This window comes from Microtus oregoni, unplaced genomic scaffold (genome assembly GCF_018167655.1).
Source record: "Microtus oregoni isolate MIOR12 unplaced genomic scaffold, Mior012 000048F_ref0000485, whole genome shotgun sequence".
In the NCBI taxonomy this organism is placed as follows: domain Eukaryota; kingdom Metazoa; phylum Chordata; class Mammalia; order Rodentia; family Cricetidae; genus Microtus; species Microtus oregoni.
This window is the reverse complement of record NW_024543222.1, coordinates 5,263,579-5,278,385: the sequence shown is the minus strand read 5'-3', so window position 1 is coordinate 5,278,385 and position 14,807 is coordinate 5,263,579. Positions and strand designations below refer to the sequence as shown.

Genomic DNA, 14,807 nt, shown 5'->3' with positions numbered 1-14,807 from the left:
AGAGTTCTGTCTGCATATACACCTGAATGCCAGAAGAGGGGTCAGATTTTTTTTGGGGGGGGACAGATTTTTCTATGTAGTTATGGAGCCTGTCCTGGAACTTGCTCTATAGACCAGGTTGGCCTCGAACTCACAGAGATCCGCCTGCCTCTGCCTCCCGAGTGCTGGGATTAAATGTGTGCACCACTACCACCTGGCTTTTGTTGTTGTTGTTTTGCTGCTTTTTCTACATCAGATCTCTTTACAGATGGTTGTGCGCCACCATGTGGTTGCTGAGAATTGAACTCAGGACCTCTGGAAGAACAATCAGTGCTCTTCATCTCTGAGCCATCCCTCCATCCCCAGCACTTGCTTTTTTCTGGCTGAATTCCCAAGTCTGTATCTGAGGTCCTGTCTTGAGCAAATAGTACCTGCCCCAGTCTCCTTGCTGCCGAGGGGTCCTGATGGAAGCCTGCAGGATCTCTGTGTGGCAGTCAGAGGTCAGGCACAGAGGCTTCCGCTGTGAGAATGTGAGCAAGCCTTGGGGTCAGGTGGGTTCACTCCAGCCCCAGACATGGGATCCACCTTAGGGAGCCAGAAAATGCCTGTCATTCCCTGTCACACTTCGTGGTGCGTTTCCAGGAGCTAGACCACTGTGGTATCTTGGATGAGAACGGCACCTCATATGCTCATATATTTGAATGCTTGGTCCCCAGTGAATGGAACTGTTTGGGATGGATTAGGAGGTATGGTCTTGTGGGGGGAGGTGTGTCACTAGGGGTGGGCTTTGAGGTTTTCTAGTCTCTCACTCTCTGCCTGCTGCCTGTGGATCAGGATGTAAAGCTCTCAGCTGCTACCCCAGCACCATGCCTGTCCACCCCCACCATGATGATTGTGAAGGAACCCCTCTGGAACCGTAAGCAAGCCCCAGTTAAATGCTTTGTTCCCTAAGAGTTGCTTTGGGCACAGTGTCTTCTCACAGCATTAGAACAGTGACTAAGACAACCATAAAAAGTGGCTCCAGGGTAGGTCTCAGTTCTGTGTTCCGGGCAGTCTCCCTGGAGTCTGTGTCCTGATGCCCAGGGTGGCTCACCTGGTTACTCTTCATCCAGGTGCCGGGAGCTGCTGGCCACAGATTCCAGCTTCTTTGGAGCGTTGCTGGCACCGGCTGGTGTTTATTTACCAGAGAATGGTGTTCCTGAGAGCTGCTTGGCTGCATCACGTCCAGGGGGAAAAAGCTTGCTAGACCACTGGGTTCTGTGCTCCACATTGCCAGCAACCTGGCCAGCCTTCTCCTGGGGGTAACAAGCCTCCTGTTGACCTTTTTCCCAACATCCCCCTCCTTCAGGTAGCCTGAACCTCATCCTGCCCACCACTGTGGTGTCTACAGGTAAGACTCCTTTGAATCTGATCCCTGGGACCTCTCTGGGAATCTAAACCCTGCCTGCTGCTGCCTGCCTGAGGCTCAGAGCTAATCCCCCAGTTCCTGGACACAAACCTCCTCCTTTCTGACAGGCACCGTGTACGCCCATAGAATCAGCCCCCTATATCCTTCAGCCTTCCCCAAGAGCCTCAACTCCAGAGTGTGGCTGCCCCCACTCAGTGGGCCAGTTTGCCATGGACCCTTGAGCACAGGGCTGCTGTCCAGAGCTAGTTGGTCTGTCTTCCTGCCTTTTCGCCCCTCTTTCCTTAACCCCCAAGTACAGAAATATCCCTTTAAGCAAATCCTGACCCACAGCCTTTTTGTCCTGAAGCCCCTACCCAGCAGGCTTTCCCTGTCAGTTTGTACCTTAGAAGAAGCTGTTTTGTCCCTCCTGGGTCCCCTGGAGACTCAATGGCTGCCCCCCCCCCCCCGCCCTTCCTTCCCCACCTCCACTCTCCCACTCTCTGTACCAACAGACTCAGAGCTACCGGGGAGAAGCGTGGGGCAAATAACCCTCCCTCAGAGAGCCAGAGTCACAGCAGGTAATGCACAAAGAGGTGTGAGCACCCCAAGGAAAAGCTGCTGGGGACCAGGAGGCCAGGACTCGACGCTATGGGGCTTGCGGGACCAGAAACAGGTAAAATATTTTCAAATGGGGAGAGGGGCAGTAAGATAAAGGGCAAGTGTGTGTCATGAGGTGGGGTGGGGCGGGTGATGTTGCTGATAGTGAGATGGTGGACCTGGGAGGTGGGAGGTGGGGGGGGGGGGTGGGAGGTGGGAGTGGGGGGGAGCTCCTCCACTCATCTTCAGCAGGAAAGAAAAGGCTGTAAATTAAATTCTAAAACAATTTAAAGCGCATTTATGGCTAGTGGTCAAAGCAGATGTGGGTAGGGATCCTCATTCTGTATTAGGTCCTAGACAACGGGGCCACCTTACTCTGGGACTCAGTTTCCCCATGGGATAATCTGAGTCATTTGAACACTGGTAGCTGAGGAAGGAAGGGATCTTCTGGTCTTTCCTGAGAGGAGCTGGGTGTGGAATAGAACCGAGCAGCTGCTGGCAGCCGCCACTGGTCAGAGTCACTGGTCAGAGTCACCAGCATCCTTACTAAAGATGCAGCCTTTCCAGTCCCATTCCAGTGTGTTCACAACTACTGCAGGGCAGCTGGTTTCCATAGTGGCAGGGGTTATGATGCAGGGGAGGGGATGATAAGAGAGCAGCAGAGAGGAGGGGGCCCGGAGTCCCACAGGGGGATTGCATTTGGCTGAAACTCTCCCAGGGCTCTACACGCAACAGTACTGAATAGAAGGGCCTTGGCGCTAGGCAGGGGCTGCTGTCAATCAAGCCCAATTGGGAAAAACAAAAAAACCCAAAAACATAACTGCTGTCACTCTGCCTTTCCATCCTTCCTAGCTGCGCAGCCACGCGTGACCCTGCTGCCTACACTCAATGAGAGTGACCCAATATACGATGATATGGATGGCCACTGGCCAGAGATCCCAGAGAGGTCGCCATGTGTAGCTGGTATCATCCCTGTCATCTATTACAGCGTCCTACTAAGCCTGGGACTGCCTGGTGAGTGAGGAGCCAGGGTGTGGGACCTCAGGTTGAGTCAGAACAGGGTCCAGATTCTCTCAAGATGGCTAAATCACAGAGGATCGTGCAACATTGTCGCAACCCTTCTGTGACCTATGTGCAGAGTGGAGCCAGGGAAGAAGGCAGAGCACTGATGTAGGAAAGGCCATTAGCCTTGTTCAGGGGGTACTCCCTAAATCTAGTAACTTATACCTGGCTCCCACGACACCTCTGCTCTGAAGGACATAGAATTCCTTAGAAAGACGTGGGCTAGAATACCAGGATGTGGATGCCCTCCTAGATGAGTCCATTTGTTACCAAGGTGGTCCATGGCCCCAGGGTATGATGGGTCAGGTGGTCCATGGTCTGGGGTATGATGGGTCAGGTGGTCCATGGCCTGGGGTTTTGTGGGACAAGCCTGACCAGATGACCCAGCTTGGCAGACTAAGCTTTGTTTTCATCTGACTTGGTCCTGTAGTCACTGGGGACAGAGCCCAGGCCCTGTGGCATGCGAGGCAAGTAATCTGTCACTCAAACTATACTTCCAACCAGCCGGAGGGCTTTGGTGGCTTAATTGGTTGAATATTTGTCTAGTGTGCACAAAGCCCTGGGTTCAATCCCAGCACCATATAAACTGGGCATAGTGGTGCACACTTGTAATCTCAGTGCGTGGGAGATGCACGGGAGGATCAGAGGTTCAAGGTCATCCTTCAATCTATAGGAAGTTTGAGCCAACTAGATCTGGGAAGGCAGAAGCAGAAAGTGCAGGCCCTACCAGGCTACTACATGAGTTCCAGGCCAGCCCGAGCAACTTAGAGAGACCCTGTCTCAAAAAACAGAGTTAAAAAAGACAAATGGATTCGAGGCCAGCCTGGTCTACAAGAGCTAGTTCCAGGACAGGCTCCAAAACCACAGAGAAACCCTGTCTCGAAAAACCAAAAAAAAAAAAAAAAAAAGACAAATGGACTAAGGCTATGCTTTGGTAGCAAAGCTCTTGCCTAGCCCGGAGTTCAGCTCCCAGTACTGCAAGAGGTAAAAGAGGGAAACAAGAAACAGAGCCCCTCATAGTGGTGGGTGGGAGGGACCCTGCAAACATCTTGAAAAGCCCACTGCTAACAGCCCTTCTAACTCTTCTGACTTCTCCCCTCCACAACCTGGGTCTCCATCAGTCAACCTCCTGACTACAGTGGCCCTGGCCCGTCTCGCCGCCAGGACCAGGAAGCCCTCCTACCACTATCTCCTGGCGCTCACAGCTTCGGATATTGTCACGCAAGTGGTCATCGTCTTCGTGGGCTTCCTTCTGCAGGGAGCTGTGCTGGCCCGCCAGGTACCCCAGGCTGTGGTGCGCACGGCAAACATCCTGGAGTTTGCTGCCAATCACGCCTCAGTCTGGATTGCAGTCTTGCTCACAGTGGACCGTTACAATGCGGTGTGCCGCCCCCTGCGCCATCGGACCACCGCGTCCCCAGGCAAGACCCACCGCGCCATTGCCGCCGTCCTTGGCGTTGCCCTGCTGACAGGCATCCCATTCTACTGGTGGCTGGATGTGTGGAGGGACGCAGACCCCCCCAGCACGATGGACAAAGTCCTCAAGTGGGCTCACTGTCTCATTGTCTACTTCATCCCTTGCAATGTTTTCCTGGTCACCAATTCAGCCATTATCCTCCGGCTACGGAAGAGGAGCCAGCGAGGGCTGCGGCCCTGGGTGAGCAAGAGCACGGCCATCCTCCTGGGTGTCACCTCCCTCTTTGCTCTCCTTTGGGCACCACGCATCTGTGTCATGCTGTACCACCTGTATGTGGCCCCCGTTCACCGGGACTGGAGGGTCCACCTGGTCTTGGACATAGCCAACATGGTGGCCATGCTCAACACGGTTGTCAACTTTGGCCTCTATTGCTTCATCAGCAAAACTTTCAGAGCCACAGTCCGACAGGTCATCCACGATGCCCACATGTCATGCACCGTGAAGTCACAGCCAAAGGGCATGGAGGTGGAACTTGTGTTGAAGTCTGTAGGGGCAGAGATGTAGAGAAAGGGAACCAGGCTAGATATCCCAGGGGTCGCAGGGCCACCTACAAAGAGACCTTTGCAACTGTTTTGTTTTGATTTTTTGAGAAGGGTTTCCCTGTGTAGCCCTGGCTATCCTGAAACTCTCCCTGTAGGCCAGGTTGGCCTCAAACTCAAAGATCATCTACCTCTGCCTCCTGCGTGCTGGGATGAAAGACATGTGGGCCCACTGCCAGTGAGAGCTTTGCAACTGTATCCACCAAAACTTGACCAACTTTGCTGTCTCGGGGGAGAGAAAAAGACTCCCCTTTGAGTGACTCCAGGTAGAAAGAAGAAAAAAAATAGCCACCCTACAGGTGAGCATCATCCCAATACCCATTTTCTGGGGCAAGGACAGGCCTCTGCAGGCCCATACATCAGAACAGCTGCTGGGGTACCCCTTTGGAAGGGGCTGTTCACCTGGAACATTCAGGGCAAATGCTAATGTGAGCCGAATGGACGGATGGAATGATGGATGGATAGACAGATTCGTGTGAACCTGGCCTGCCTCCCGCTTCCTCAACTGGTGGCCTCTTTGGCCTCCAGCGCCAAAACTAAAGTCTGAACAGAAGGCTATCTGTAGAGACTCAAGTCCTCTCCTGGGCTGAGGGAGCCAATGCTTTTGGCTGAGCAATGGAGGTGCCTAGATAAGGAATAGAGGTCCCCAGTGTCTTAACACATATTGGGTGTCCCCAGGTCTAACCCAGTCAGGGAGAAGAACCCCTAATTTGATTCTGAATTCCTCCGTGCACCAGCACCACAATGGGTCTATGGGTCTCGCTTTACCGTCATCAGTCTACGGCACTAGAAACTGATGTGTGTGTGTGTGTGTGTGTGTGTGTGTGTGTGTGTGGGTGTGTGTGTGCGCGCGCGCGCGTGCGCGCTCGCGTGCATGTATGTACTGGTAACGTCAATCCCTGAGCCTTGGAGGGTTTTTCTCCAGCACAGGAAGGGAGGCAGAGCGGTTGAGTTGATAGGACTGGAGTCTTCCAGGCTCCCTGACCCCTGCTAGGCCCCTCTTGTTGGCACTGCCTCCCCTCCCCCTCCTGGGGCTCAGCAGGAAGAACTCAGCAGATGGACCGCCCACCTGCTGTGGGCCGTGGGTAAACACATTAGCGGCTTGCTGGGGCCCTTTCCAGCTTCCCAGTCAGGCTGAGTTGACCTCTCTCCTAAATAGGAGCTCTGGGCTGAGCCCCACCTACTCTCGTTGCCACAGCCTGGTCGATGCAGGCTAAAGAGCTGATCGAGGCCAGGCACACAGTTGGTGCAGAATAAATGCCCAGCTTTCCTCTCTTCCTCTCTCGCTTGTCAGGAGAGTAGGAGCCTTCAGCCACCTCCGGAAAGAGGACAACCGGAGTTGTCATCCTTATCCCTCAGCCACGGTGCTCAATTCCTTTAAGCTCTGAAAAAGCAAAATGTTTCCAAGTGTGTCACAAACATGTAGTGGCAGCACATCTTGAACTGAGAGATGATTTCCAGCCTTTTGTGTTTTTTTTTAAGATTTATTCATTTATTATGTATACAGTGTTCTGCCTCCATGTGTGCCTGCAGGCCAGAAGAGGGCACCAGATCTCATTATAGATGGTTGTGAGCCACCATGTGGTTACTATGAATTGAACTCAGGACCTCTGGAAGAGCGGCCAGATCTCTTAACCTCTGAGCCATCTCTCTGGCCCCCATTCCTATTCGGGATGTAGCTTTGCTGTTCTAGTGTTTGCTAGGCTGCCACTCTAAGCCCTTTGGGGGTGGGGTAGGGTGCTTCTGGCTCCACCCTGTGAGAGCAGATTCATGTGTGTTCTAAGACAAGAGAAAAGGCTAGGAATCTGGGAGCTGCCTGGGGTGGATGTCCATTACCACAGTGGACACTGAGTATCAGAGACTCCACTGTGCATACACGGATGTGCGCGGAGCGGGGTGAATGCATGGGGCTCTAGTCTAGTAGAGGGGGTGCAAGTGCAGGTAACCAGGTAACCAGGGAAGAGGGAATCCCAAGAGGAATGGGTGGCGTCTGTCTGAGCTCAGACCAGTCCACCCCCTACATGGAGTCTCTGAGGAGAAAGCAATAGTTGCCTTTGATATTGAGCCAGGGGAATACAGGTTTTCTTCCTCCCCTGTGGGAAACCTTTGAAACCCTACAAAGGAGCACCAGGATCAAGAACTAGCTATGGTCTTCATAGACAGCAATGACGACCACACCAGGGGGCTGGGCCAACTACAGGAGGCTTCTTCCAAATGCCAGGTGCTGCCATCCCCCAGGGAGACCAGGGAAAGCAAATGCTCTCACCTGTCCCTGAGCACTAGGAAATCCAGAAATCCATCGTCGTCCCTGCCCAAATGGCCCAAGAGGCACTGTTGAGGCAGGTAGAGCTCAGCACAGGGGGGGACGTTGAGCCACCAGAAATGCAAAGATGACTCCATTTGTACTCACAGACTGGCTACCACCTTTGTTTTCAAACACCGAAGTACCATAATCACTTAGCGTAAGAGCGAGAAGCATGGGGCAGCTATCTGCCATGTCCGAAGCCCCAAAGTTGTTTCAGAGCAATGCTAAGACCCAAACTGTAAAAATTCTGTGAGATAGGGACCTTTGATGGCAGGCAAGTCCAAACCACGGCGGGTGAGAGCTCACGGCTGATGAGAGACAAATAATGCCACACAGACAGAGCTTAAGTGGAGAGCTTTATTAAGATAAAGGGAGTGGGGGAAGGGGGGAAGAGAGGAGAGGTGCAAAGAAAGAAAGGGAAGAGGAAGAAGGGAGAAGTAGGTGGAGTTTCGCCTTTTAAAGAGATAGGGTCCTCAGGCTTGAGCCCAGGAGGACATGATGCACTCTGTCCAGTCCTGAAGAGGAGGGGCCAGGTTAGTCTATGCTAACACAAACCAGCAAGCTCCTGGTCCACCAGGTACAAGCCAGGTCTTCTGAGATGCACAGGAAGGACATCTCAGGAATTCTTTGCTCTGTTGCTAATTCTATAGTCCTGGGTTTGACACTCTAGGGACCTAGGATCATGTTTCCCTAATAAAACACATTAGACACTGGGTGCCATGGGACACACACATGATCTCAGCTTATTAGGAGGCTGTAGCAGAAGGATTCTCTGAGTCCAGGAAGTGGAGACCCACTGGGTACCATGTCCAGACCCTGTCTAAAAAACAAGTTAAAGAAATGTGAGGCCGAGAAGATGACTCAGTGGGTGAAATGCTTGGCACACATGCGTGAGGACTGGAGTCTGGATCCCAGCACCCGGGTGAGAGGCAGACAGGCCTGGTAGCCATCTGTGATCTGACCACATAGGAGACGGAAACAGGAACTCCCAGGGCAAGCTGGCTAGCTAGACAAGCCGAACCGCTGAGCTCTAGGTCCAAAATATAAGGTAGAGAGGGACTGAGGGGGGCACCCAATCTCTTCCTCTAGCCTCATGTGCACGCACACACAGTGCATCTACACACACGCACGTGAAGACACACGATTACACACCACACACACTTACACACAAAAGATTTAAAGTAAGATTTTTTCAAAATAGGGAGGCTATGCCTTGGCTCACAACTTTTTTTGTAGATGGGTAGACAAGAGTGAGGACAGGAGCGGCGTGAGTTCAAGGTCATCCTCAGCTTCAGAGGGAGTTTGAAGCCGTGCTGCCCTACGTGAGACCCTGTCTCAATAATAAATAAATAAATAAAATTTTAAACTCAATCAAAGATCATGTTAAATGTATCATTGAAACGCAAATGACAAGTGCTACCACACATCTGTTCTTGGCTGGGCGTGTTGACACACAACTGGAATCCCATTGCTTGAGAGACAGAGGCAGGAGGATCATACATAGGGAGTTTGAGGCCAGCCCGGGTTACACAACAAAAACAAACAACCAAATTAAACTCCTAAAATGATCTGTTCTTGTTTCTTTGTGCACTTTTGTTTTGTTATGCCCAAATCCGCGAAGTCCCCCAAAAGCCAACAAGGAGACCAGACCGAGTCCCACAAAGAGCCTTTCTTTATTTTATGCAAGTTTGCAAACTCGGCCTCTCCGCATGTCCAACGTAATGGAATAAACTGAGAGCCCCAAGCTCAGTTAGAATTGGATTTTTCTAGTAGTAAAGGTGGGGGTGAGGGGTTTCTGAGGTTCAGAACCCCTGATTGGCTGACATTTGTCTCGGGGTGTCCTGGTGAGTGTGCACTGACAGGTGATCCTATCTACAGCGGTTGGAATGTTAGGCATTTCCTTTGGATGGTCTGTTCTTGGGTGGTGCCCAGATAATCTTAGTTTATGGTCCTTCCTGCAACCAGGTATTGCTTCAGGGTAAACTACTGAGACTCAGGCCTCCATTTAAATTTATCCATGGCCAGAGTTCTACTTTGGCAGGTGAAAATGATTGGAAGTAAAAACTTCCTTTGGGTGACCTGCTCATATTTAGCTTATCATGGCTGGCTCCCACAGTTTAAGGATTTGGGGGGGGGGTAGTTATTGAAATCTAAGTTCCTGTGTAGCCCAGGATGACCTGAACTTAGAGCGATTCTCCTGCCACAGTTGCTTAGGTACTGAGGTCACCGTGCAGGGCACCATACCTTCCTTTCAGAATTTTCTTATTGATTAAACTCCCCAGTAGTTTTTAAATATTTATTTATTTATTATGTATACAGTATTCTGCACCTCATTACAGATGGTTGTGAGTCACCATGTGGTTGCTGGGAATTGAACTCAGGACCTTTGGAAGAGCAGGCAATGCTCTTAACCTCTGAGCCATCTCTCCAGCCCTCCAGTAGTTTTTTTTTTTTTTTTTTGATTTTTCGAGACAGGGTTTCTCTGTGGTTTTGGAGCCTGTCCTGGACAGGTCCTGTAGACCAGGCTGGTCTCGAACTCACAGAGATCCGCCTGCCTCTGCCTCCCGAGTGCTGGGATTAAAGGCGTGCGCCACCACTGCCCGGCCCCTCCAGAAGTTTTTAGAAGAGAAGTCCTCTCCCTGTTTGTTTGTCCTTCCCTTCTCCCTCCCTCCCTCCCCCCACCCTCCCCCCACCCACTCACCTGCTGAAACATCTTGACTGATGGGAATCCACTTTGGAGTCATGAAGTCCTTCCTTGGGGTCCCGGTTTCCTAATGACCGTGTGTCAGTCATGTTATCAGGTAGCTTCATTAGCATTGGGGGACAGTCACTTGCACTTGTCAAGGGACTCCATTTCTTCCCAAGTTTTTTTTTTTTTTTTTTTTTTTTTAGGGGTCATGTTTCGAAACAGGGTTTCTCTGCGTCGCCCTTGCTGTCCTGGAACTCAATCTGGAGACCAGGCTGGCAGGGAATTCAGGGATCTGTCTGTCTGTGCCTCCTAAGTACTGGTACTAAAAGTGTGGGCCACCACTCCCAGCTCCACTCCCAGCTCTTCCCAAGTCGTGCCGTGTTCGCTGGTTTGATAGGAAGTTGGCTGGAGAACGATTTTCTGGACCCATCACATTCATTTCTTAAGGCTGACTTCACAATGTCGGACAGTCTGGGGCTCGAACAACAGAAGTGAATTTTCCCACAGCTCTGAAGTCCCTTTGTTCTTGAGACAGAGATTCATGTAACTCAGTCTAGCCCGGAATCCTTTGCGTAGCTGAGAATGACCTTTGGACCAACCCCAAGTTGATTTTCATGGACTCGTTCACCCTCAAGTACCCCCACACATCCGACTCCCACTGAAGCTCAGGTCCAGAGCCTCGTGTATGATAGGCACACTGCCGCTGAACTATATTCCTAGTCCTAATTTCTGAACCGAGTCCCTTGGCTGTCCAGCTGCTATTCTGAAAAGTCCGTGAGGCAGTCTTTAGCACGGGTCTCTAATCACGGTTTGTCCAGTGACCTCCGGGAGGGAAACGCCCCTGCTATCTCCTCCAGCAGGGGGCGCTGCAGGACTGTGTGGTTGACCCATCTGGCTCACTAGCCAGAGGCCCTTTGAACTAACTGGCTTTTATAGGAAAACCCAAGTGACAGCCGCAGGGCCCACAGCCAGCAGGGACTTAGAGAGTGGGAGAGTTCAGCTGTGCCCCTGTCTTCGCGTTCACCCTGAAGTCACGTCCCTCTACCACACCAAGGTTGGCCAGCCGAGGGTCCCTGAACTTTTCTCACACACGGCTCTCTGGTGGTTTCCTGACCAGGGCTGTATGAAGAATGTTCCCTTTCACTACCGCTTCGCTAGCAGGGTCCAGGCCCTCTTGCTGACCTCAGCAACGCCAGTTTCCCTTTCCACCATGGGGAGTTTAGTCCATCTGGGTCCAGTCCATGTCTCTGGGGTCTCACTCGCTCCACTCCAATCCATCTCCACTGGGACCCTTACCTCTACCCGACTTGGGCTTCTTGCCCTCCAAGGGAGAGTGAGCCTGGAAGGAAGATGAGACTTAGGGAGTTTTGAGCAGAGCCATGAAAGGACTGGGCTCACTGCCTCCCCCAGCCACCACTGTTGTCCCTAGAGATTGCCACAGAGTCTCTGCTGGGACCCTTCCTCTTGCCCCAAAGCAGGAGGGAGTCTCTTACCCACCCTGCCAACTTCATAGGCTGCTGTGGGCTGCTGAGCTCATGGAGTGTGGCCAAGTACTGCAAGCAGACTCAAACAAAAGAACAGGTGGCCCATCCAGTACCCTTCTCCAGCTGCCCCCAGAGTCCCCAGTTTCTATTCAAAGAACCCAGAAGGCTGGACAGGGTGGTGCATGCCTATAATCTTGGGATTGGGGGCAGGGGGCAGAGGCAAGAGAATCATGAGTTTAAGAAGTGTGTGAGTTTGAAGCCAGCTCAGCTATATACAAAGGCCCTGCCTCAGATAATACGTAGGTAGGTAGATAGATACATAAAGATACATAGAGAGAATTGGAGATTTAGCTTAGTCCGTAGAGTGTTTGCCTAGTATGGAAGAAGCCCTGGGTTTGATCCCCAGCCCTGAATTAAAAATCAACAGGACTAGAGAGATGGCTCAGAGGTTAAGAGTACTGGCTGCTCTTTCAGAGGTCCTGAGTTCAATTCCCAGCAACCACATGGCAGCTCACAACCATCTATAATGGGATCTGATGCCCTCTTCTGTCATGCAGGCATACATGAAAATAGAATACATATAAATAAATAAATCTTTTAAAAAATATCCCAGTACTTGGTGGCTGACAAAATGGATCAGCAGTTAAGAGCACTGGCTGCTCTTCCAGAGGTCCTGAGTTCAATTCCCAGCAACCACGTGGTGGCTCACAACCATCTATAGGGATCTGATGCCCTCTTCTGGCTTAAAGGCATGCATGCAGATTAAACACTTATACACATAAAATAAATAAATAAATCTTTAAAAAATTCCAGTACTTGAGAGGCTGAAGCAGGTGGATTTCTGTGAGTTCAAGGCCAGCCTGGTCTACAGAGTCCCAGGACAGCTAGGGCTGCGCAGATAAATCCTGTCAAAAAAACAAAACAAACAAACAGAAACAAAACAACAACAACAAAAAAAACCCCAAAAGACAGGTGGAGTGCATATCTGCAATCCCAGCATTTGGGAGGTAATGGACGGTCAGGAGTCCAGGCTAGCCTTGGCTACGTAGTAAGTTCAAGGTTAGCCTGAGATTCAAGAGACAGTCACAAAACAACAATAAATAAATAGGAGATAAAAAACCAACCTTTTTATAGTTTTTTATCAGCTTAATACAAGCTAGGGTCACCTGGGAAAAGGGAACCTCAACTGAAAACTCTTTCATTGGATTGGCCTGGGGGCAAACCATCTGTGAGGGATTTTCCTGATGAATGATTGATGTGAGAGGGCCCAGCCCATTGTGGTGGTGCCACCCCTAGGCAGGTGGTGCTGGGTTGTATAAGAAAGCAGAGTGAACAAGCCACAGAGAACAAGCCAGTCAGCAGTGTTCCTCCAAGGCTTCTGCTTCAGTTCCTGCCTCCAGGTTCCTGCCGTGGCTTCCCTCAGCGATGGACCCTGATGTGGAAGAGTCAGCCACATAAACCCAAGTGGCTTTTGGTCGTGGTGTTAGCACAGCTAAGGAGAGCATATTGGGACACCCTGCTGGAGAAGAGGTGGGCCATGGTCTGCCTGCCACCTCTTGAAAGGAGATCTGTGGCTGCGCAGCTCTTTCTACAGGAAGCTGTTTGGGAATCTCTGAGCAGTGGACCTTCTATCTGCTTTTTTTTTTTTTTTTTTTTTATCCAGGTCCTTCCCTCTCACCTTTTGCGTTCAGAGAGGGCACAGTTTGTCTTCCTCCTACAGGTCAGGCCTACTCTGCAAACCCAAAGACCCCATTCTCCTGCCCTGGTGTGAGGAGCCTGGACCCCCATCTCCCCAGCTGGTTTGGGGATCTCTCTGAGAGTAACCTTGGGGCCCTTCCAGCCAGCCCAGCTGCTGGCTTAACTGCAGGGCAGTGGAAGAGTTAACCCTGTCTGTGGTGGCTCTTTCCCAGATTCCTCCTTGATATATATTTAGCAGGTCAGGGAGGGTGAGTGTCACTGAAATGCCAACCAGGATGTCCTGACTTGTCCCGCCTCCCAGAGGGTGGGAGCAGGCTGGGTGGACCTGTGCAAGGAAGGCTAGCGGGTCCTGAACTGGCTTCACGCATAGGTTGTGATCTCAGAACCTAAAGGCCTCATGGGGGAGGTGTTTGTTTTTTACCCAAAGAACCCAGTTCCTCAGGGACGTGGAAGGATTGTGGGAAAGAGGACTGGGAACAAAGTGTGCCAGGGTGCATGTGACCAGTCTAGACCGGTTATGGGAGCTCCTGCAGCTGGGACAGGCAGATGGGATGCCAGCCTAGGAACTGGGGTGGCAGAGAGCATCTGCCTTGAGAACCCCTTCTGGTCTGGGCGTCCACACTCGCAGAGCTACGCTTTCTCTTTGGGGAGGTCGCCAGCTCTAGGTAGCCAACAAGGACAGGGAAGGAAGCTCTGTGTCCTTCAGTGAGGGCACTCCAGCGTCCCTGTCCTAGGTGGCATAATTGCCAGGTGGGCCCATTGACAGCGTGGAGACTGGTGAACCACCTGAGCTCACCCAGGGGCTCCAGGTGGAGAGATAGCTGGATGTTCATTTCACAAGGAAGGTGGTTTATTTCCTAGAACTGTCTGCACCCTTCCCCAGAACCCACACATGACGTACATCTTGGCCTCAGGGACCAGGATAAAGGGCTTGGTCCTATTGGCTGATCTTGCCATGGTTTCTTTCCAAGTGAAGGAACAGATCAGCCAGATCCAGACAACCTCCTGCCGCTCTGGAGTGCTTTCCCCTGACCTGGCGGCATTGGCCCTGGGCACCTACCTATACCTTTAGGAGGCAGAGATTCAATTCACCAGGGTGTGCCCATCCAGGAGTGATCCAGGAATCAACCGCCATCAATCCAGGCAGGATGGAGTCTATACGGACTTTCCTGGTGAGGGAACATTACTTTTCTAGTTAGTGGTAGGCAGTGTGGTGGCACATGACTGTAATCCCAGCCCTTGTGGCCAGTCTGGTCTATATAACAAATTCCAGTCTAGCCAGGGCTACCCTGGCTAACAGAATAAAAAGGAGCCTGGGGAGACGGCTCAGTTAACAAGGAGCTTGTCTGGCAAGCACAAGGCCCCGAGTGTGGTCCCCAGAACCCATGTTAGAGACATCTGGGTGTGGTGGCTTATACTTGTAATCCCAGGGCGGAGGAAGCAGAAATAAGCAGATTCCTGGGACTTCATGGCCAGTTAGACTAGCCTAATTGGAGGAGTACCAGGCCAGGGAGAGAAGTTACCTCAAAAAGGAGAAGGAGGAAGAGGAGGAGGAAAGAAAGAATAAAATGAAGAAAGAAGCCAGGCGGT

General features: G+C 51.6%; 1 protein-coding gene across 1 annotated transcript; it reads left to right on the top strand.

Moving 5' to 3' along the window:
* The first annotated feature begins 1,959 nt into the window (after window positions 1-1,959).
* Gpr142 (G protein-coupled receptor 142) lies at window positions 1,960-5,006 on the top strand. Its single transcript, XM_041636182.1, has 3 exons — window positions 1,960-2,039; window positions 2,816-2,977; window positions 4,147-5,006. The coding sequence occupies exons 1-3, from the start codon at window positions 2,015-2,017 to the stop codon at window positions 5,004-5,006; spliced, it is 1,047 nt and encodes a 348-aa protein (XP_041492116.1). The 5' UTR covers window positions 1,960-2,014.
* The last annotated feature ends 9,801 nt before the right edge of the window (window positions 5,007-14,807 follow it).

Bases quoted from the DNA above. Each gene is read 5' to 3' on its own strand.
- Gpr142 (XM_041636182.1), top strand. From the start codon at position 2,015: ATGGGGCTTGCGGGACCAGAAACAG. The intron at 2,040-2,815 runs GTAAAATATTTT...CATCCTTCCTAG, and splicing joins GCTTGCGGGACCAGAAACAG to CTGCGCAGCCACGCGTGACC. The intron at 2,978-4,146 runs GTGAGTGAGGAG...GGTCTCCATCAG, and splicing joins ACTAAGCCTGGGACTGCCTG to TCAACCTCCTGACTACAGTG.